General features: G+C 42.6%; 1 protein-coding gene across 6 annotated transcripts in view; it reads right to left on the bottom strand.

Annotated features, from left to right (window-relative positions):
* Positions 1–19,331, bottom strand: part of TPO (thyroid peroxidase) — a 78,354-nt gene extending 59,023 nt beyond the window's left edge. For all 6 annotated transcript variants that reach the window (XM_082215501.1, XM_082215498.1, XM_082215499.1 and 3 more), the window contains exons 1-7: positions 19,155–19,331; positions 16,179–16,272; positions 14,221–14,305; positions 7,522–7,691; positions 6,628–6,760; positions 4,243–4,372; positions 2,882–3,088 (exon numbers count right to left, since the gene is read on the bottom strand). In XM_082215501.1, coding sequence (XP_082071627.1) covers positions 2,882–3,088; positions 4,243–4,372; positions 6,628–6,760; positions 7,522–7,691; positions 14,221–14,305; positions 16,179–16,272; positions 19,155–19,301 — 966 coding nt within the window. In that variant the 5' untranslated portion in view covers positions 19,302–19,331. The remainder of the gene's footprint in view (positions 1–2,881; positions 3,089–4,242; positions 4,373–6,627; positions 6,761–7,521; positions 7,692–14,220; positions 14,306–16,178; positions 16,273–19,154) is intronic.
* Positions 19,332–22,989: the final 3,658 nt, after the last annotated feature.

Raw genomic sequence — 22,989 nt, forward strand, 5'->3', positions numbered from 1 at the left:
TATTCTGAAACTGTACCGTTAACAGGATGCAGTTCTGTAGCTCATTTCCCAAGTGGAGCGCTTGACGTGGTACTTTCATCTGCCAGAATGTGTGCTATGGAAGAGCATGATGATATTCCACAGGAAGAAGTAAGTCCAGGATAATAAAAAATATCTCTCTATGGAGCCCTCTTGTTTGAAGAAGCAGCAAAACAAAACCTAGCCAGGATAACTCTCTCCTTGACAATTCTTATTCTGCAAAATACCCTCGGTGGCATTTCAAAAACATGGCCAGAGAAGCACATTGCAAATAAGTACTTATTTACCAATTTGCAAGAAGATTGCCAGATAATATCACCTTAATTCCACACACGCCTTTAGCTCAATCGAATGAATGAAACAAAGATCTAGATCAGAAATGTCAGAGTAACTCCAAGTGTGAGAGTTTGCATTTTTGTCTGGTCCATCCCTGCCGTCGCAGTAAAACCTAGGTCTGATCAAAATGTTCTTAAAAAGTATTCAGTTTCAACTAAAAGTAAACTAAGCAAACTAAATGGCTCAGTTCATAAGGCTACAGCTCAAGTCATCCCTGGCCACTTGCCATAGGAAAGGAGGACCTCATATTGACCACCACTACATCGTGTTCTTTCAACAGTTAATTCCAGTTCATATGAACATAAGAAGACACCTGCTGGATCAGGCCAAAGGCCCATTAGTTTAAAATCCTGTTCTCACAGTGGCCAACCAGATGCTTACGAGAGAGGAACCCCCAAGCAGGACCCGACTTGTGATTCCCAGGTGGTACATAGTTGCTATTGAAAGCCTCCTTGAAATTGTCTAATCCTCTTTCAAAGCCTCCTTGAATTTGTCTAGTGGCCATCACCTCCTCTTGTGGAAGCAAACTCCACACAGATTGCTGTTGGCTCGCTGCACAGCGTTTAAGATTTCACAGAGTGATTTTGGATTGGAAGGGAAAACTAGCCCATGCTCCTAGCTGTTAGGTGCAATGGGATAAGAGATGGAGAAGCAACTGTCACCTTCCTACCCCTGTTCCCAATAGAAATCCTGAACTGTAGAAGCAACTTTGCTTGTAGGTTGTAAAGGCTGGGACCCTAACTGCTATGCCAGATCTGTTGAGTATGTTCACGTTCTTCGCAAGGGCCCATGGTACGTCCAGGGTAGGTTTCTTGTCCATCCTAAGCAGTATCAGGTTTCTGTTGCTTCTGAAATAGCTGTATAAATGGGAGTCTCAGTTGGTGCACCTCCTGGTTCAAAGGGATTATAATTTGGCCTTTAAATTTAGGCAATATTCTGTGTTGTTCTTGATTTGCATTATACAGAAGGGGAAATTTAAAATGGAGTAAGAATTTTAATTAATGGGAAAGACTTCATGTCAAAACAAACAATGACTAGCAGGAATGAATAATCTGGCAATGGGGAGGCTTGCTATAGTGAAGGCACTGTAAGGGGACTGTTAAGCGAAGGAGTAACTGAACACTGAATTCTTTGCTTAAGAGCTTTTGTATTCTTCAGGGGAAGGTGCTAATCAGTAGAAAGTATCTTCCAAAGGTGCCTTCTGCTTTTCAAGCAGTTTTTTGCCAGGAGAAGGAGGAGAAGGAGGAAAAAAATCTCCCACAGAACAGCAGATTATTGCATTCATTAATTCTAGGTATCATACTGCTTTTGACAAACACACATTTTCAAGGATAGAAAGCTCATTCTAAAAACATGCAGCAGAATTACAGACTCATATATATTCTCACATATATCCTCAGAGAAGGGCCATATAGCTCAGGGGTAGAGTACCGTACTTTTCCGTGCCTAACACCCCCCCTCCCCGTGTATAAAATGCCCCTATTTTGGGGGACAAAAAAATAAGAAAATGGGGGAGATTGCCTAGGGTTGTTGAGCTTTGGGGGGGGGTTGCCAAAAAACATTCACCTGCCAGACCTACTCTAACACTCGTGCGTGTCGCAACAGCCTGCTAACATCTGTCCCCTCACTGGTAGAAGCAGCCAATTGCCCACCCAATTACTGCAGCAACAGCCAATCAACACCACCCCTTGATGCAGCCACCAATAACACGCTGCTGACAACCTCCGGCTTGCAGCATTAACCAATCCCACGTCGCCCCTATGCACTATCTGTGTATAATTTGAACATAATTTTAGAGTATTAAAACCTAGTCTTATACAAGGAAAAGTACGGTATCTGCTTTCCATGCATAATGTCTCATGTTCAGTCCCTGGCATCTCCAGGCAGTGCCCGAAACACTGGAAAGTCACTGGTCCACAGTCACTCTAAAATAATAATAATAATAGCCCTTCATAGCAATACATATGGACATAAGGATGTTTTTCTTAGAGCACAACAAGTATCAAGCTGTGGCTCAGTGGTAGAAGCATCATCTTTGCATGCAGGAAGTCCCACTTTCAATTCCCAGCATCTCCAGGGAGGGATGGTCAAGAACCACTGTCTAAAATCTTGGAGGCCTACTGCCAGTCGGTGTATACAATAGTGACTTCATTATTGGGTTTGTTCCTATGGAATAGCGTACCTGTAATGCTAAATTATTGTGGCCAACAAAAACTAATTGAAAAAGGAACTCAAAGTTTGGGAATTTGAAAGTTCTGTGAAATAATGGCTTTCTAGATTTTGTGTTTCGCTGTCTTTGCCCTCATAGGAAAATTTAAACTGCATGACACCTTTAAAACAGAATTATTTGTTTCTATTTTCCTTACTGGAATGAAAAACTTGATGCAGAAGACCATAGTAATCCCCCCCCATCCTGATAAAACTCTTGGTTTAGCAACAAAATATAAGCATGGCCTTATTTATTCTCTCATATTTTAACTACTTTTATCAACCATTATATTTTAAAGAAAACAAACCGAAAGGATACCTGTATTGGAAAACATGGACTCCTGTTTTCACAGGTCCATTGGCAGTCTGCTTCTCCCAGAAAGGAAAGTCGATTTACACTCTGTGGCGTAAATGCAAGGTCATGACTTATGTATTGCCCCCACACAGTGATCATATCAGAATGTCGCTCATCTTCAGTAACAGCCTCATTAGATACCTCGATAATGTTTCTTGTCACTTCACGCACCTGGAGAAAAAGAGTTAACTGAGTTGGCACGTGAGACACTATTTACTTTTCATTCAATAGCCAAAGGAGGTGAAAGCAACCAAGAACGTACCACTTTAGCCAAAATAATGTAAGTCACAAAGTTGTTCTATTTTTAAAAACATATTTCAGTTGTATTAAATTGTTAAACATGTACAACTTAAACAAACTTAACACACACACACCCTCTCTTTCTTAGCAAAGTTGTTTTGAGGCAGGGATAGGGAAACTGCGGCTCTCTGTATTGTTGGAAACCAATCAGCCTCAGTCAGCCTAGTCAACGGTGTGGAATGATGGGAGTTATAGTTCAGTAATATCTGAAGAGCCATAGGTTTCTCAGTCCTGCTCTAAGCGGTAAATGAGAAACCATAGGTGCCAATTCCCTGGGGCCCTGGGTGCTCGAGCGCCCACAAATTCCCCATGAAGGGGCCAGGCACCCACAAACTTCACTGCCAGGGCCACACATGCTGCACGGCACCCGCAGCCACGGTCACAGGGCCAAGCTGCCACAAGAAGCTTGTCTCTAATCATTTTTAGGTAAAGGGACCCCTGACCATTAGGTCCAGTCGCAGACGACTCTGGGGTTGCGCGCTCATCTCGCTCTATAGGCCGAGGGAGCCGACGTTTGTCTGCAGACAGCTTCTGGGTCATGTGGCCAGCATGACTAAGCCATTTATGGCGAACCAGAGCAATGCATGGAAACACCGTTTACCTTCCCGACGGAGTGGTACCTATTTGTCTACTTGCACTTTCACGTGCTTTTGAACTACTTGGTGGGCAGGAGCTGGGACCGAACAATGGGAGCTCACCTCGTCACGGGGATTCGAACTGCCGACCTTCCGATCAGCAAGCCCTAGGCTCTGTGGTTTACACCACAGCACCACCCGCATCCTCCTAATCATCTTTAGGCAGAAACAAAGGACCTTATTGTGTGGTAGCTACGTTAGTGCTGCTATCCTGTGCGAGTCTGCTAAGAAGCAAGTCTCATTTGTTACTGTTTAGTGGGTAGGTTTTATTTTTTCCTTCATCACATTCTCTCTTGTGCTGTTGCTCTATGCCTGGAACCTTTGTTGATGCACGGTATAGAAATCTCTTATTAAAAAATACACATTTTAATGATTTCACAGAGTACCAACCGATGGCAATGGAAATCCATTATGTAGGAAACCGTAATTCCATCCTTTAGGCTGACTTAGTCCATCTTCATAAACTGGAGGAAGCCATCTAGCCAGAGCTGTGTTGGAGGCTCCCCATCTAGGATGCTCCCTATGCAATTGAAATGTTTTAGAATACATTTTGATATAACCAGCAACATTAACTGCAGCAGGCATGTGGGCAAATATTCAAAATCTACGAGTTCAATTCAGTGACAGACTTATGAAAAGCAATCATATGCAACTCCTCAAGCTTGAGATAAGTATGGAACAAGTTTAAGGTCAGCTATCCCCTGCAAAACCTTTTATAGCTGGAGGCTGTGGCCATGGAACAAATTCCACTTTCTCAATGGAGCTTTGAACTTGTGGGTATCAAACAGGCAACACTCCATACCACGCAATATACCTCTCTTGAATCTGGAGGGGATTTTCAAAGGAATTTGCAGCATGGGATAAGGAAAGGGGAAGGGGAGAAGTCAAACATTTTGCTTGGCATGCCCAAGTCCTTCGACACTCCTGAAGTAGTAACTCTTTGGATCCTGGCCTGTAAGCACAACTCATGTTATTATGACCTCTTAGAATGTGGCTCAAGAGCAAGAAAGAAAACTAAGATCTCAAGGAAATCACCCAAAGCCATGTGATTATTGGGAATAAGGAAGGAAAGAGGTTGAAAAAGATGAGAAGTTTTCATGTTGAATGTTGGGCAATTTCATGTCCGTGCACCGTGGGTTTAGTGGGCTATGGCAAGCCCTTTGCTATTTTCAGAGCTCCCAAACCCGGGGGCAATTGAGTCTTTCTTTGTGCAAAAAGCACAGGTGAAAGCACAAAGTCCCAAGTAAGCTTCTCTGAGTGCCCCAAACAGCTTTCTCAATCTCTTTCTCTCCAGATGTTTTGTAGTAGAGCTGTCACAATCCCGTGCCACTGCCCATGCTAGCTGTGGCAGATGGGAGTGGCAGACCAACAACTTCTGGAGCTTCGGAAGGCTGCTCTAAAGAATGAGCAAGGAATGATGATGATAGGAAGAAGAACAGATATTTACTGGAGCACCAAACAAAAAAGACTGTTCCTTCCATATAGGAGTCCCTGCAAGGTGCAACTGTACAGAAAGACACAGATGATCTACACGAAGTTAGTCATACACTTATGTTTCTGTAGGGACACTTAACAGGAACAATTATTTTAGTAATACTTCATTGATCTTCAGTATACAAAGGGGCTCAATTTGCAAAGCAATGTGGGACAGTAATACATTTAATTAACTGCGATAATTCACATTTGAAGGTTGACGTACGCCTTAATAAAGCATTCAGATTAGTTACAGCTGATTTGTCTTTATTGAAATGGCCTAAAATACTGCACATAGTGCTATTTCACTCAATTAAAAGTAATGATATGTTAATTTAACAGCTTAACCAGTGATTTTCTTCCTGATTGCTTTAATATTTTAGCAGATCACTGGAATGTTACTGGGGTAAGAAACCTTTCTTTTCAAAAGCGGTGGGGAGGCAAACAGAACTGAAAGCACATTCTGTGTCCTTGTGGATTTGTTCCCTCAGCTGAAATAAATGGGAAAACCCGAATCTTCAGCAACATGAGCAAGAGTGCTGTGTTCAAGGAAGAATGCACAGAAATATCCATAGTGAAGTGTAGGGTACATTTTTTTGACACAGTCCATCATCTGCCAAGGGCAACCTGTGTTCATATAAAGCTCTGGTTCACAGCGTGAATGCAAATCTACACTTTATATATTTCTTTATATGCAAGGTTGCTTAATCTAACTACAGTGGTACCTTGGTTTACGAACTTAATCCATTCTGGAAGTCCGTTCTTAAACCAAAGAGTGCTTTCCCATAGCAGCAGGGGACTCAATTTACACTCAACAGGAAGTGGAACATGTTCTGCTTCCAAGGCAAAGTTCACAAACCAAAACACCTACTTCCGGGTTTGCAGCATTCTTAATCCAAGTTGTTCATAAACTAAGCTGTTCTTAAACCAAAGTACTGCTGTATATCTTAATACCGAGTTGCCAGATTCAATATACATGTAACATTAAAGCACTTACTGGGGCTCCCCAAAGATGGTTCAGGGTTTAAATGATACTGCACATTCCCACAAACATCTACAGCCAACAGATGCATCCATAATGGGCTAAACAGCAAACATTTATCCATAATCACAAGTAACTGCTACAACTACATTTTTCAAACGAGCTTGTAAAAAATTCTAAGGCTTCGCAAATGAAGCAAATCCAGAGAGTTTCAATGTGAAACTAGGTATGGAAGCCCGAGGAAAAACAAGGGAGGCCAGCCTGTTTTGCACTACAAGGGGGAGCGTCAACATAATTATACTTCTTGCTGTAAGATTTACCTGTTTTGGCAAGCTCCGGTGATATGTCTGTATTTCCTGGTCATACAATTGTCTGGGCATTTTGGTGGCAGCATGTAAGGCAGACATCCAGATACATTGGTAATCATCATGAGAACATCAGCAGGTAACACATCTGCAAATTAAAAACACGGCTTCACTCTTTGTGCACAGCATTTGACAACCATTCATTATCTGTGGAATGCTCTCCCCAGCAATACCTGCCTGGCACCTTCTTTGACATATTTTCGTTGCCACAGAAAATCTAATCTTTTCCCCAATGTTTTTGATAGACTACATTGTTTTGTTGCTAGTATGCTGCCTAAACTTCCTGTGTCTGTTTTGGAAGTTGTTTTATTCTCTTTTTAATGGTAGAATATTAATGTTTTAAAATGTTGTCTCTCGAAAGGCTTTGGGTAACAACACAAATTAATAATACTGCAATTACTGGTGCAGCACCATTCAAAATACTGATGCAAGAATCACAGTACACACCCACCCACAGAGTTTGAATGCCAGTTGCATGCTTGCAATAAAATGCAAATATTTTTCTTAAGTGCTTATTGTTTTTTTTAAAATGTCCAGAAACATTAGTAAACTGTATACTCAAGCCAAACAAAAATAAACATTTTAAAGCATTCCTGAGATGAACTTCGCATCAGGATCTCAGACATTGATACAAGTGTTCTTTGTTATTTGGAGTATCTGAATTTCTTCCCCGAAGCACAAAAAGCGGCCTCTTTTCAATTGTGTTCAATTGTGTGCACAGCCCAGATATGAATTTAAGTTCTACCTGCAGCAAAATAAGACTAGAATGAAGTCAATACTGCTTTAATCTAAGAAGCATAACCCTTAAGCAGCCACAAGGGATCCTTGTGAGCATCTGCCTGTGCTTACCACTTGGAAGCAATGAACGTTTATGCTTCTGGTGAAGTTTTCCTTTCAAAACCTGCATCGAAGCTTCCATGCTTTCGGCCGCTTGAGAGATAGCTTGAGTCTCTTGAAATGAATATTTGGAAAATGCCAAAAACTGTGAAGGAGCCATTGTATCATGTCTTTCGAGAAGCCTACACAAGAAAGAAATAATGGTGATTAAAAAAACCCTTTAATTATGCTGTCATCTCTTAGGATTTTCATGGGTGTGCTTACTTCTCCATCATTGTTTCTCTTTGTGGGTATTTTAAATATATATTTTTCTCTCTGTTCAAGCACATTCCTGGCCTTTTAGATTCAAGAGTTCTATTTCTACTTCAGTCTGTGCTTCCTATCATAGACTGCAAAAGCTGTTCATGGTATATTTATTGTACGCATTTATTATACTCTGTTTAACATACATAATCCAAGAACTCACAAATGGTGGAAAATGTTTTAATTTGCTGGAAGCCACCAAGAGCAGCTGGGGCAACCCAGTGAGATGGATAGCAAAAATCTATTTATTATTATTATGAAATCCACAATTTGGTTCAATTAATTAAATCTGAGAACAGTTAGATATGCGAGACACTGGACATTACATAGAAACAGTATTTCTAGAGGGACTTTTGTGCCAGTAATGATTGGCAGTGTTAATGTTAATTGTAAACAAATGTGTTTCAACCCCTTTTACATTGGGGGGGACGGGACCCAGTAAAAATAATGCAATCTGAAAGGAAGAAAAACTACAAAAGAAATCTATTTCCCTATTAGGATTCAAGTTCAAGCTGAGGTCACAAATGAAACTTGTTCACTCAGTGCAAGTTCTTCCAAAACTTAGTTCATTAAATCAGCAAACATAACCCTGAAATCCTTTCTGTGGAATGATTAAGAGCTTCCCAATCTGAAACTGGATGAGAAACTGCCTCTTCAACCCAGGAGTGCTTTTTCATCCTCAAGGGCAGTGCTGAAACTAATTTGTATTGTACTGCCTCTTGCTTCAGTTATTTGCGAGCTAAACATTTGGGTTTTCACAGTGCTGTGCACCCTGTTACTTTCTGAAGATCAAATCTGAAATATGCACTTTCTCCTTCCTTCATTGTTTCCCACTCTGCCGCCCCCCACCCTTTCATAGTTTCAAAGTTCTTGGTCTCAATGCACCACTGATGCTTCAAAATCAAGGATTACTAAACTTTAGTAAAGAACACCCCTTCAGGGCACGAATTAACATTGTTCAGCATTCTCTCCCCAAACATTGCTGAGAATTTGGAACACACTCTCAGGTTACAAAATTAATGATTTGTAGATTACTTAAAACAGTGCAAATTTCTATTTTCATTCACGCAATTTAGTGAATGTTCAGTGCAATGTTTTTTGCTGCTCCCACACAGCTGCGATATTAAGTTTACACCTGTACATACCTCTGTTAGAAAAATTTCAAGGTGCATACACATAGCAGACACACTCTCCACAGAAAACCAACCCTTCATCCTTCAAATTTTAGGAAATATTCCTTGAGAAAATTACACATTATTTTAGCGCACACAACAATCCCAAAAGCAACCTTGGCCCTTCTAATTACTCAAGTATTTCCTCTGCAGAAGGAAATATCTTGGAGAAACCTTTCTCAGTAGGTCTTTTCACTTACAAATCCTGTCCATAGGCGCCGACTCCATGGGGCTTGAGGGGGCTCGAGCCCCCTCAAAAAATTTTTTGGGGGGGCTCAGCCCCCCCAATAATCTCGGGCGCCCTTCCAGAGCGCCGCTGCCGTCCCCCGCCTCCTCCCCACCTGCTCCTTCGCCAGCCAGCCAGCCGCGCGCCCTAATCGGAGAGCCCCGGCCGTCCCCCGCGAGATTAGGGAATCCCCGGGGGCGGGGGCTCCTGCCTTGCTGCTTCGCAGCACCACCGCCACTGCCAAGGCACTGCCGGAAATCCCGCGAGAACAGGGGAATCCCGACTGGCCACACCTCCCAGCCAGCCAATCGGCTGGCTGGGGGGCGTGGCTTGCCCTATTTAGGGCCGGAGCCACTTTATTTGCATATTCATGAGCTTATTTATTATTCATGAGCTTTCCCGGGCCCCCCCAATATTTTTTATAAGTCCGCGTCCCTGATCCTGTCTTAAGGGCACATTTTGTGTATGAATAAGGTGTGCCTGCAAGAACTACAGTATTTACCATCTCAAAAGAATGGCCAGGCTGCCCAGGTAATGCAATCAGCAAAACATTATTAGGTACCTTGACAGACAGGAGAGAGCCACTCTCAAATTTTTGTTGTAGACCACTTACTTATGTGATCTATTTCACTCAATGGATCATCACCTTGTTGTGGTGAGTGGGTTTGCACATTCCTATGACCCTCGTGAGGGTCATGGGTGGCGCTGTGGTCTAAACCACTGAGTCTAGGGCTTGCTGATTGGAAGGTCAGTGGTTTGAATCCCCGCGATGGGGTGAATTCCCGTTGCTCGGTCCCAGATTCTGCCAGCCTAGAGTTAGAAAGCACGTCAAAGTGCAAGTAGATAAATACGTACCACTCCGGCGGGAAGGTAAACGGCGTTTCCATGCGCTGCTCTGGTTTTGCCAGAAGCGGCTTAGTCATGCTGGCCACATGACCCGGGAAAACTGCAGACAAATGTCGGCTCCCTCAGCCAGTAAAGCGAGATGAGTGCTGCAACCCCAGAGTCTTCTGCTGCTGGACTTAACTGTCAGGGGTCCTTTACCTTTACCTTTTATGACCCTTGTGAGTGAAGCCATTGGGAGTCTCATACTCCCAACAGGGTCACCCAAGGCAGTAAGGTCATAGGGGAGGAAGCTAGGCAAAGAATGGTCCAAAAAGTCCTCAACGGCAGAACAGGTGGAAAATAACAAGCGGTATGTTACGACGGCTATGAAGGCAGATGAAGGATGCAGCAGATAAGAATCCACCGGTTGTCATGATACTCATGCCATTGGAATAGAGCTTTACTGCTTATGAAAAGCTTGGCCTATCGCTCAACATTCCAAAAACCAAAGTGTTGCACCAAAAAGCACAAAACAACCTTTCTGCAATGCCATAAATCCAGTTCAATGGTGTAACGTTGGAAAGTGTCAATCACTTCTCCTACCTGGGCAGTTATATTTCCACAAGAGCCGCCATTGATGCTGAAATCCAGCATCGCCTGAGATCTGCAACTGCAGCTTTCTCCTGACTGAAGTGCAGAGTGTTTGAGGACTGGGACATTTGCAGGGGAGCCAAAATGCTTGTTTACAAGGCTATTGTCCTACCAGCCTTACAGTATGCCTGTGAAACATGGACCACTTATAAATACCATCTTCAACTCCTTGAAAGATTCCATCAATGGAACTTCCGGGGTTGGCGCGATCTGGGAATGGCGGATTCCCTCCGAGCTCCGGAGGGAATCGGCTCAGCGGGGGACGGGTCTTTGCCGTGCCGGCGACACGGGGACCCTTAAAACCGCAGGCACGAAAGCCTGCGGACTGAAGACTCGGTGGGTGCCTTAAGCGCCCCCCCTGATTCGCAAAGAGCCTTTTTAAAGGCTGCGGAGGGGATACGGGGGGTGGCGTGGCACCGAGAGTCCATCGCTACCTCTGCTGAGCGAAGCCGCGAGCCATGACCGGAGAGCGCTGACTTCCTTCCTTGAAATTCGGCTGAGAAAAAGAACCCGTGAGTTAATTGAATTTGGATTCTAAGAATTTCACCTATTGAATTTGAGACGATCGGGGGATGTGTTAAAAGGAAGTCTGCACCCCCCCCTTGCAGACGATTCAGAGCAACGATAAAAGAACTAAGCTGGAGTGCCTACCCTGTAAAGGGTGAGTTTAAAAAGACAGTAACTTCCAAGATTTGGAAAAGGAATCTTTTTTTGAGCAGGAGAGAGGAGTGTTGGAAGGGGTATATTTCTGTTGTAAGCAACCCCCCCTCCCGGGCTCGGGAGTGTCCTACTTTGGAGCTGGTATAAGAAGAGCAGAGTTTGACAGCTGTTAAAGCTGTCAAACGGACTGTTAATAGTAGAAAAATTGCTACTTAAGACCCCTCTGGATTAAAAGGAGTTACAATTGAACTAAAATTGTTGGAAACAAAGAATCAATAATAAGACAGAGGACTGTTGGAGAAAAGAACACTAAGTAACCAGATTCCCTCTAGGGGGAAATCTGTGGAATTACAATGGCTGTGGATGGAAAGATACTGGGAGAAATCGAAAGGATGTTTTATTTGGTTGGAATCTTACAGGAACAGACTACGGCTATGAGTGAACAATTGATGACCTTGAATCCTGAAATAAGTAGTTCTGTTCAATGTAATGAGAACCTGGCTGAGAAAGAATCCACAGCTGAGCCGGAAATGATAACCAAAGAAGAGGAGAAGACAAAACAAGAAAGAGAAGAACTGAAATGGGAAAATATTGTCCAGAAGCTGACATCTGTGGAATATAAACAAGGAGACTATTGGACTGAACCTACTACAAATCTACGAAAGATCCAGAAGATGAAAGTGGAGGCCCTGGGAATTTATGAAATCAAGGAATTTAAAATAAAGAAGTATAATTGGGGCCTCCACATAGACTCTGACTTTGATTATGTTCAAAATTCATGCCTTGTGGAAATTCCTCAGCAGTTGCTTGCAAATATGGGAAGAGATTTTGGACTGATTGTGAAAGAACTCTTTCGAGACGTGAAGACCGACATAAAGGATTGCCAACTAGACCGGCGGAGAGGGACTGAAAGAGATTTGAGAGCCTCGGACGTAAGGAATCCGGGCTAATAATTGCTATTTTGGACATGTTTTCGGAAGGGACACAAACCGGGGAAGGGAGGGAGGGAAGAATCTAGTTTCAACAACACTTAAGACCATGGGATTTAGCTAACAAGATTATTATTTAAGACAAAATGGGAAATCGTTGGAAGGGAACTGAGGTCCAACTTAGAATAAATTTAATTTTGCTTTTTATATATATATATATATATATATATATATATAAAGGACTAATATTAAGATGGATAAGGAAATGCCAATTTGCTGATACAAATTTGGGAATAGGGATGCAAGGGAGGGGGTGGGGGGGAAGTCAATGACCAGGGTTAGAAAATAAGTTTTTTCTGGAAACTATATATGTTTGTTGTTTTACTTTTCTGTTTGTTTGTTTTTATGTTTTTTGTGTTTTTGTCTTTGTCTTTGTCTATATAAAATGTGAAAACCCAATAAAAATTTTATAAAAAAAAAAAAAAAGAAAGATTCCATCAATGGTGTCCCCCAAAAATGTTACACATCACTTGGGAAGACAGGTGAACTAATGCCAGTGTACTGGAAGAAGCAAAGATCACCGGAGTTGAAGAAATGATTCTTCAACATCGACTTAGTTGGACTGGTCATGTTGTTTGGATGCCTGATTGTCTTCCAAAGCAACTACTCTATTCTGAACTTAAACATGGAAAGCTGGTGGTCAGCAAGAGGTTTAAAGACTCTCTCAAGGCAAATCTTTAAAAATGTAGTATGAACACTGACAATTGGGAAACAATGGCCTGCAAGTGCTCCAACTGGAGAACAGCCTTTACCAAAGGTGTCATGGACTTTGAAGACACTCAAACTCAGGACAAAAGGGAGAAACGTGCCAAGAGGAAGGCACATTTGGAAGGCAAACCCTCACCAAGAACAACTCCCACCCAGAAACCTATGTCCCCACTGTGGAAGGATGTGTGGATCCAGAATTGGCCTCTACAGTCACTTAAGGACTCACTGTTAAGACCATGTTCATGGAAGACAATCTCACTCAGCTACGAGTGATTGCCCAAGACGTTGTGATGTATGTATGATGCTTTTAGGGTGGTCTTTGACCAAGGGGTTGGGCAACATATACAGTCTTTAAAGGGGCTTGTACAATTTTGTTCTGCTTCTGTCTTACCTCCTTGCAAGGAGGGGGGACTCTGTTGCAACAGAAAAATAAAGATCTGTCTTGCTTTTCACTGGAGCTTGCCTCTATCCATTCTTCTCTGACTGATCATGGACTGAGGGGACCCAGAGTCCCTTGGGGAGCTGGGCAGCAAAAGCCCACCCCCAATTTTTCTATACCTCCTCTGAGTGTACAAATAATACGTTGATCCCATTTATTTATATATTGCCTTTAAACCCTGCTTTTCTTCCAGGCATCTCAGTTGGCATGTGTGGTTCTCAACTCTTTTATCCTCACAATGGGATAGGCTAGGCTAAGAAACAGGTACTGGCCCAAGATCATCCAATGAGCTTTAGGCTTTGTACCTGGGCTTCCTCCAGCTCTCCTCTGGAACCCCAACCACAACACAGTTTAATAGTTTGTTATAAGTTATGTGGGCCTTGTTTTGCTTCAAGTTGCAGTTACAAAGTTGGAAGAAGAATTAGAATACTTAACAGAATTTCTAGCCACGAGCATAGATTCTAATCATCCATAAGTTGCTCATTTTCTACCACCCTTGTGGTTTCTGTGCCTGCATGATCTGGAATCAGTGCTTTAATCAGTATAAATCTTTTTCTCCACTTTAAGCCTATTATTGTAATCCAGAGTCCCATATGTAAATTATGATGTGCAGAAGGCTTTTCATTATTATTCTGTCCTGCCTTGATGCAATTGTAAGGTGAATGTAGACAGGAAATTCTGTAAGCAGGACCTGCAAGAGATCACTGAGGAAGGCCAGGTATGAGGCTGCTATCTCACCTTTCTCTTCTTCTGGTTGTTTCTTCATCTTGGATGGAAGTTGTTTCCTGCAGAGTTCTCCTAATTCCATGCTCTTTTGCTTTTCCTATACATGTTTAAAAGAGAGTCACCACAGGACCAAAGCATAATTTGACATAATTTGTAATAGCAATACACAAAAGCATGCAACATGCCATAAATGGGACAGAGAAGACATCCCCTCTCTTCATTTGAGCTATACAACATGCAGGCTCACTTTTGTGAGCTACATCAGGGAACAATGCCTCTTCTGCTTTCCCTTCATGAGGTCATCACCAAAATACAGTACAATGTCCCATTTCAAAATTTACACTGGTTACTGTCAGCAGAGATACCACCACCAGCAGCTTCTTCCCATTAGTTTGTGGGCGGCCCACCTTTTCTGTAGTGGCTCCCCATTTGCGTGTTTAGACCTTTAAACCTCCCCCTTAAATAAATTCAGATGAGACTCAAATTTTGGTTTGGTTTTTGGCAGAATTTAGGCCACAACTTTATTGATTACAGAAAAGTGAGTGGTTGCATAGGCTCTGGTTCTACTAGCACCCTGTACCCTTGCAGGCAGTGCTGACCCAGGGCACCAGCAGAGGTCAGCCTAGGGTGAACACCTGGATAAGTGGTAAGTCAGGAACAGGCTATCTCCACCACCCAAATCTCCCCCCGGACTCTGGCACGGGCACAACCCACTCTTGGGGTTGACCAAACCATTGAGTCCCTGGATTCCTTTAACGGAATACCCTTCACATAGGGATGGCGAGGGTGTTCTCCCATCCCTATCACCTGAACCAGAGCCTATCCACAACCTTACAAGTTGTGACAATTTGCTACACGGCAGGCGAAACCCAAATGACACCAGCCAACCAGCCAAGTGGGGAAAATTCCTGCTGTCAATGACAGATGACACACGATGGCATAGCAAGGTCAAGCGCACAAGCCCTAAAAGTAGGGAGAGGTGGGTGGGTGTTCCAAATGCATAAGCCGAAAGAGGAAGCTCTGGGTCATGTGCATGGGCATAAATAGGTCCCTTGATCCATTTAGCTTGCGTCCCATTGGCCTGATCAAACCCAGCATCAAGGAACCTACCAATTGGGTGTTGTGGCTACCCAATCATACCCACCCACAACACAGGGTTAGGATGCCAGGTCTCACCGCAACACGTGCCCTCTTTAAGGGAGGACCCGGTTTGTGGAATGCGCTCTCCAGGGAAGTTCACATGGAGCCTTCATTATATATTTTTAGGCACTAATCAAAAATGTTCTTCTGCAACCAGGCCTTTGGCTGATTAGTACCTTACAGATTGGGGTGGTGTGTATTTTGTTTTTTGTTTTTGCTGGATACAGTAGGGACTTTTGCAGCAATGGAAACTCCCTAACAGCAGAGCCAGCAATGAGGATCTAGGGCAGGTACCCCCAACCTTTGGCCCTCCAGATGTTTTGGACTACAATTCCCATCATCCCTGACCACTGGTCCTGATAGCTAGGGATCATAGGAATTGTAGGCCTAAACATCTGGAGGGCCGAAGGTTGGGGGTGCCTGATCTAGGGTTTGGAACGTTTTGTAAGACTCCTAACTGCTGCAACTAGTGGACCATAATCAATACACAATTAGGAATGGGACCCTGATGTTAAGGCTTTCTAAAGATGGAAGTAATAAATGAAGTGCGAATTCCCAAAAAATAGCATGCCATGAGATACAATATAATTTAAAACTACACATTCAGAACTTTATGGGGACAGAAAAGGTGAATGACTTTTCTTTACCCCAAACAGGGGAATAAAATCCTATAAAAATTCTCAATAAAGTAAACCAAGAGGTTGTTTTTTTTTTTTAAAAAAAACCAATATTAGGGTTCCCCCCCCTCCAAATACATCAAATGATACTTAGGGCATTATGTGTGCCCCTCTTCCCCCTGTATTGTAAAGAATGTTTTCATTTTTACTTACTGAATAAGTCATTCCTGCCCCATTGGACCAAAGCAAGGAAAACAGCCACACTGACCATTGTTATTAAAATTATGAAGAAAATGAATACTCTCATCTGAAAAATAATGAAAGCAGTACAGTGAATGAAACTAGGACTACAGTTTATAAAAGGAGCATATACAGTACATTAGTTTTCTAGCTGTGCACAATTTTATCCTATTTCAGTCTCTTTAAAGATTCAAATAATCAAAAGTTTAACCTTCACCATCCAATCTATGTAAAAATAAATAAAATGAGATACAAAAGTTGAAACAAACTGATTAAAGGTTTTCTTTCAATCAAGTGACATATTTTTTGTTAAATTAATAAACAACTTATTTTGCATAGAGTTTAATTAACAAAGGAAAACGGGCACAGAGTGAAAGGAGATAGCAGAGGTTTGCTTAAAATAAACATTTCAAATAAAATGCCTCCCATATTCCAATTAAACTTCAAAACAGTACACATAATTACATTATTATGTTTTATTTGCTTAAAAAAAAACCTTGAAAACTTTCTAGATTGAAATCACTGTAATTCAGAAGAATCACATTAAAGCCAATGCATGTTGTTTGTAGGAAGTTGGTTGTTGGTTGCAGCTGGAGGGGGGAAATGCATATTTTATAGATGAACATAATTTACACTACATAATTAGACCTAAAGGCACATGCTTTTGGAACAGAGCTTAACCGTGGTTCATATATGCCCTTTCATCATTTGATAACTGCAACATCAACCTCCATATCAGCCTCAACATCAACTTCTACATATGTCTCTGCTATCAGTGATCTAGTACCAAAGACAAAATTTCAAGATCACCTCAATGCTTTTCAGTGGAGCACTCCTATGCCATTATACATCAACAAGTCTATGGTAACCAGTTCAGGAGTAGAGGAACTACTCAACCCATCTTAAAAGTTTGGTTTTACCTTTGCAATACGCTGATGAAAAATCCTGCATGCTTATTTAATTGTCACACTGCTTGTGTGTGTATGATTCGAAAATCCCTGCATGAAATAGTGCCCACAAAAAACACACAACAAAGGCAAGTGTTTTTACGTATTTCAAGCTAAAAGCATGGGCTCCAAGAAACAAAAGTTTTAGAATCTGACCTTTTTTTCCGCTGAAGTTCTGCAGCTGTGTTGTTTATCACTGGCACCAACTCTCCTGAAACACTACAGTGAAATGCTTTCCAAGGCTCCAGCCTTCAGTATAAACTTGCTCTATGCACGAATAAGCCTGCCAGTCTTCAGTATGAACTAGCTGTATACTTCTGCTCGAGTCCTGCTTTGTAGGCTTTTCATGGGTATCTGGTTTGGCCACTGGGAGAACTGGATGCTGGACTACATCACTCTTGGCTTGGTGCAGAAGGGCTATTCTTATGTTCTTACTGAAAGTGATTTGATGCACTGCCATTGGCCCATCTTTTTTTTATTTTTGCGCCTATAAAGCAGCATTTCATCTTCATGGTTTGCGATCCAATAATGGGTTTATTCTACTCCAGTAATATTGCATGGCCCACTTCCTTTTAGTTTGGAATTCCGGAGTTTCAGATTTTTGGACTACATTTTAACCTGAGATGTATTTGCAGAGGAGCAGGCAAGGTGGTTGGCTCAGGGCCACAAGTACTGAGAGTGGCATTTGCATCACCGTTGGTTGGGTGCCCCATGTGCCATCTATTATGTACTGATGTTCTCACCATGGGCCAGCAGGGGGATACTGTAGATAGTTTTCACTCAGGTCCACATATGCAAATAAGGAATTGAAAGTGATGTTCAGTGATTGGATAGTTACAGAAAGTTGTTACTGTTGCATTGTAGTGGCAACAGGCTGGCTGAACCCGTCAGTTCAGTACTGTTCTGGCCTGTGAATAAACAAGAGCTGTTTGAAGAATCGCTGTGATATGTTCACCCACAACTTAACACCACCCACAGTAGCTGCCCCAATGTGAGCTGTGTGAAGGGGGCCTCTGCATGGCAGCAGTGAAGGAATTCCCTCCATCCCACAGGACGATTAAACCCTCCTGCTCCTGGTTGGGCACTAGAGAGGGAGGAGATGCAGCATTTAACATCCTGACCGGATGTTTAATTAGAGTTTAGCCCTGCCCTACAAGCTGATGAAGGACTGGATCTGGGGTAGGGCAGTGGTTACCAAGTCAGCCTGGATTCTGTTGGGGGAGGATGGGAGAGGATGTGCATATGAGTGTGTGAATAGCAAACTGCTGCAGGAACGTGGAGAAGTGAATTACAAATTGGAAACATTGAAAGAAATGGAATTGCTAGGTCCTTCTATCCCTATCTAGAAGCCCATGGCAAATGATACTATGCAGCATAAAGCGATTGGATGCACAAAAGCTTACTCCTTTTGGAATAAAAAAATTGTCCAGACCCATAATTCTGATTCAAAGATTTAACAAGAAGACCTTCTTCAAAACAGGTACAAAAATAGTCAATGATACATCCTGAATAATTCCAGGATAAAGCATATGCTTTATCCAAGCATAGATTCTTCTTCTTAAATATATAACAAAATTAGAATCAGAGGAAAAAAGCAAAGTGTGCTGTGAACCACGGGGTACCTGGTGGCAAGTCCAGCTGGTGTACACAATCCCAAGGTGGATACTAGTGTGTAATCCAGCAGGTCAACGGGTCCAAAGTCCAGTCAGGTCAGATCCCTGCCTTTACAGCCAATCCAGGGGTCAGGGCACCTGGAAGTCAGTCCCGCACAAGCACAGTTTCCAAGAGCTCCCCGGAGCAGCCAAGCCATGGTTCAACCAATATAGGAAGTTGAGCAGACCCAGCACTTCACCTCCGCTCCCCTTTTACACCTTGCATGCTAATTGCAGAATCTGGGCTTGACGAGGCAGGTGACCCTCACCTGTCCTGAGCATACTCCAGCTGACGAATCACACACCTCCTTCCTGAGCTAACGAGCTCCACCTGAGCTGAGGGCCCTTACCTGCCTCAGCCTCCTACAGCATATCTCCCGCTGCTCCTTACATCTCAGAGCCAGCCATGTTTGTGGAGACAGGGGCTCCTCAGGCTCTGGTGAATGGGTCCTGCAGCTCTGGCTACTGTGCACCAATCTCCATCCCCTCACCATCATCTGTCATCATCATCTTTCTCCTCCTCGTTGTCCTGCTAGTTTATGACACTGGGGAGGAGAAAGCAGGAACCTTCAGTGGCAGAGGTAGTGCTGGTTGGCTGCCATAGCGGTCGCTTGGCAACAGGTCATGAAGCCTGACAGGGATGTATTTTAGGAGGCGAGTTCAGGAGCTGAGGTAGGGAAATGGTTCCCAAATCAGCCTAGATTAGGTTGGGGCAGAGTGGGGGAAATTATGCATAGGCTTAAAAATAATGCAATGCATTGTATTATGGCGGATTCCTTGAATAACTGTGTACATTAATCAAAACTGCTGATGAGTATGTATGCCTGTATCACAAATTGCTGCAGAAATGTGGAGAACTGAATTTCAAATTGGGGAAAAAAATGAGCAAATGAAATAACTGAAATTGACAGGCCCTTCCCAGAAGCCCATGGCAGATTGTGCAGCATGAAGCAATTGGATGCATAAAAGCTGACTCCTTTTGGAACAATAATTGCCCAGACCCATAATTATGATTTAAAACTGTACTAACCAGAACTTCTTCAAAATAGGTACAAAAACAATCAATGATACAGCCAGAATAATTCCATAAAGCATATGCTTATCCAAGCATAGGGTCGTCTTCTTAAATATATAACCTAACTACAATATGAGCAAAAAACAAAGCTTTGTCTCTCCCTTAGCCTGCATCCAGCCTAAGGCTACACAGCTCCTGAAGAGGTGCCATTATCACATCCTTCTCCCAGTGTGCCTGGGAACAAAGAACGAATGAAGATTTGCAAATTAACTCCTTAATCTAAGGCTGCCACATGTTTGGAATTTCCTGGACATATCCAGGATATGTCCATTGGAAATAGTGTCCGGGAGGTTAAAATGTCTGGGGAAACCCGGGTGTATGGCAACCCATTTTGGAAGTGTTGAATTTTTTTTTTGCTGAATTTCCTTAAAAAAAAATCTCGAAATCTCTATTTTTCTGAGATTTTGCAACAAACCAACCCTACCTTTATCGCATGATCAAACTCAAACGAGAGCTAGCAGAGAACACCAACAGTTAATCATTCAGCCAGCTAAAAGCTCAGAAAGCTCTTTCTAGTTTAGTATACGCCAGTGGAATTTTCCAGTGATAAACCCTTAGCAACATACAGGCATTCTCTATTTCAGTGTGCAATTAAACAATTATACATAGCAAAGCCACAGAGCAATGATTCTTTTTAGCTTTTAGGTGCATAGCTGCTCCATTCTTTGCAGACACTTTTCCCACTGGGAAATGGACAATCACCCCAAGACACCTTTGATGTTGCAGACCAATATCTAATTTCCTGTTGAGAAGGGTGCCTAGAAGAGATAGCGGAGGGCGAGTCCTTTGTGTTGCTTTGCTGCTAGCTCCCTCTTGCATTGAAAAACGGGAGTCTAGCCCAGCATGCTGGCTCAGTGATGGATCTTCTGCCAGACTGGGCCTTAAAATGCTGACCCCTTACATTGGTTCTGGAAGGGAAAGTAGTTCAGGCATTGCAACCTAATACTTTGTCAGAGTTGAAGTGAGAGGCCTGGGGCAAGTAAACCTATTTCCCTCCCTTGATAAAGGAGATGGCATAAGGCAAGAATACATCAGGCAAATGTTTCAGAAAGCCATGCTTGTCAGCTGTTTCTGCTTCTTGGACCCATCCCTGGATATTATAGTTCAACAGGCTAGCTTTATCAGAAGTAAACATTAGATAGATGAATGTGCTTCTCCTCTAGATGAACAAAATAGGGAAAGCAGTTTCATTTCAGCTAACTCATTAAATAAAAGGCTTTAACGATGCATTCTCAAATAGGTTGTAAGCACTGTTATATACTTATAAGGCTTTAGCTGTTCTTGCATTTTCAGTGAGGGCTGAAACATGTCAAATATACTTTTGTTGGACTCTTAAAAAGGCAACCTCCCATCTATAGTTGCCCCCAAAAGAAAGAAAACCTCTCCTCAAAGCTGCATCAAAGCATTCCCATTAAGCTAAAGGAGAATTTCCCCTGTGTCAACATTTTTGTTTACAAAGCACCTCAACCTCTTCAGTGTTTGAGGCTGAAGTGTTTATCAGTTCAAACAGCATCCAAGAGGGGAGTTTTGACTTGACAGCCATCTGTACCTGTTTTTAATTAATTTTGACAAACAGAAAGCCTTTTCCCCAACCCCACATTTAGTTTCTACTGAAAGCCAAACCTAGGCTGAGCACAGGTTTAGGCCTGCTTCAAAATGGAAAGGCTGTCTGGGAGAACTTGACCCTAGCTGCTCATTTTCAAATATTAGGACCTTTCAGAGAGAAGTCGTGAAACAATTTATCATTTAACAAATTTCAGTAGATGCAAACCCTGCCATGTCTCTGAATGCCTTCAGACTGTCAGTATTATGTGGGAGGGATCATTCATGTGCATACTAATAAATTTAGGTTGTGCAATTAAAAGGATTTAAAGCACTCTTGTCACCCTGGCACAACAAATCCACTTAGAAAGAAATGGGGAAATGCATCAAAAAGTGTGAGATGAAGAGATGACCAAATACAATCTTGGGATGGATGCACCTGTCCATGTATGTTTCTCTTAGTTTCTCGTTTTTCCAGTCTTAAATGTGAACACATGAGCACTCACAGCAGAAATTTCAACCACTTCACTCCTTCCCCAGCCCTCCTCCTGCTGCACTACCATGGTTTGGCTTGGCATCATGTCTAAATCCAGACACACCAGAAGCTGTAGTCAAGGTTTGCTTTTGGCTTACCAGTTGTGGTTTGTCTGAGGGAGACAAACCATGAGCCCAGGGTTGGACACAATGCCAATATAAACAATAGCTTAGCTCCAGGTAGCGTGGTAGCAGGATGACCAGGGGAGGAGTGAAATGGCAGTGATTTCTGCTGTGAGACTCCAGCGTTTGTGCTTAACCATGGTTTGGCTTGGTGGTATGTAGAAACTGGGCTTCTATAAACTGTGGAAGGCTAGTTTTGTTCTCACTGCTGTTCTCCCAAGCATAGAGCTCTGCTTTCCCCTGCAGCACTGAATGTCAAGCCACTCATTTATTTGGGAGAAAGTCAATATGTGGATTCACGAACACCACTGGGGCAGCAGCTACAACTACTCCTCTATGCCGGGTGACTCCAGCCATAACCTACAGAGTGTGACAGAATACTATCAGCTGTCTTTCATATGTAGATACTATCACTATAAGTTAAATGCCAGGGTTAGCGTTAGGAAATTCAAGGTTAGAAGATGCTTGAATATATGGGAGGAAAGGGATGAGGGCTTGTAAAAAAAAAAAAAAAAACCACCACCTCCTGATCATTGCCATTTTAGCCAAATCATGCCCCCCCAGTAGCTAAGGGGAGGTGGTCATATTGGCACTCTACTAGCTTTTGTCTCTATCTCCAACATTTAGAAGCTGTTAAGCATTGGTGAAAAGCTGTTTTTACTACTTAGGTTTTACTTTTCCTTCCCACTCTCTGTTATTTTGTGTGGCTGTGGTGTTATTTTTCTTGCAGACCTTCTATGGCTGGATGAGAAATCGCATTTTGCAAATTATCTGATTTATAGCTGCGTTTCCCCCGCTTGGTTTGCATTAGAAGCGTGGCAGACTGAAAGAACCTGAAACTTCTCAACATATAATTGCTTTTAAAAAAACAAAAACCCAAAGCCATGGAGTTTCTTAAGAATTGAGATTTC

This window comes from Podarcis vaucheri (assembly GCF_965113315.1).
Source record: "Podarcis vaucheri genome assembly, chromosome: 3".
NCBI lineage: Eukaryota > Metazoa > Chordata > Lepidosauria > Squamata > Lacertidae > Podarcis > Podarcis vaucheri.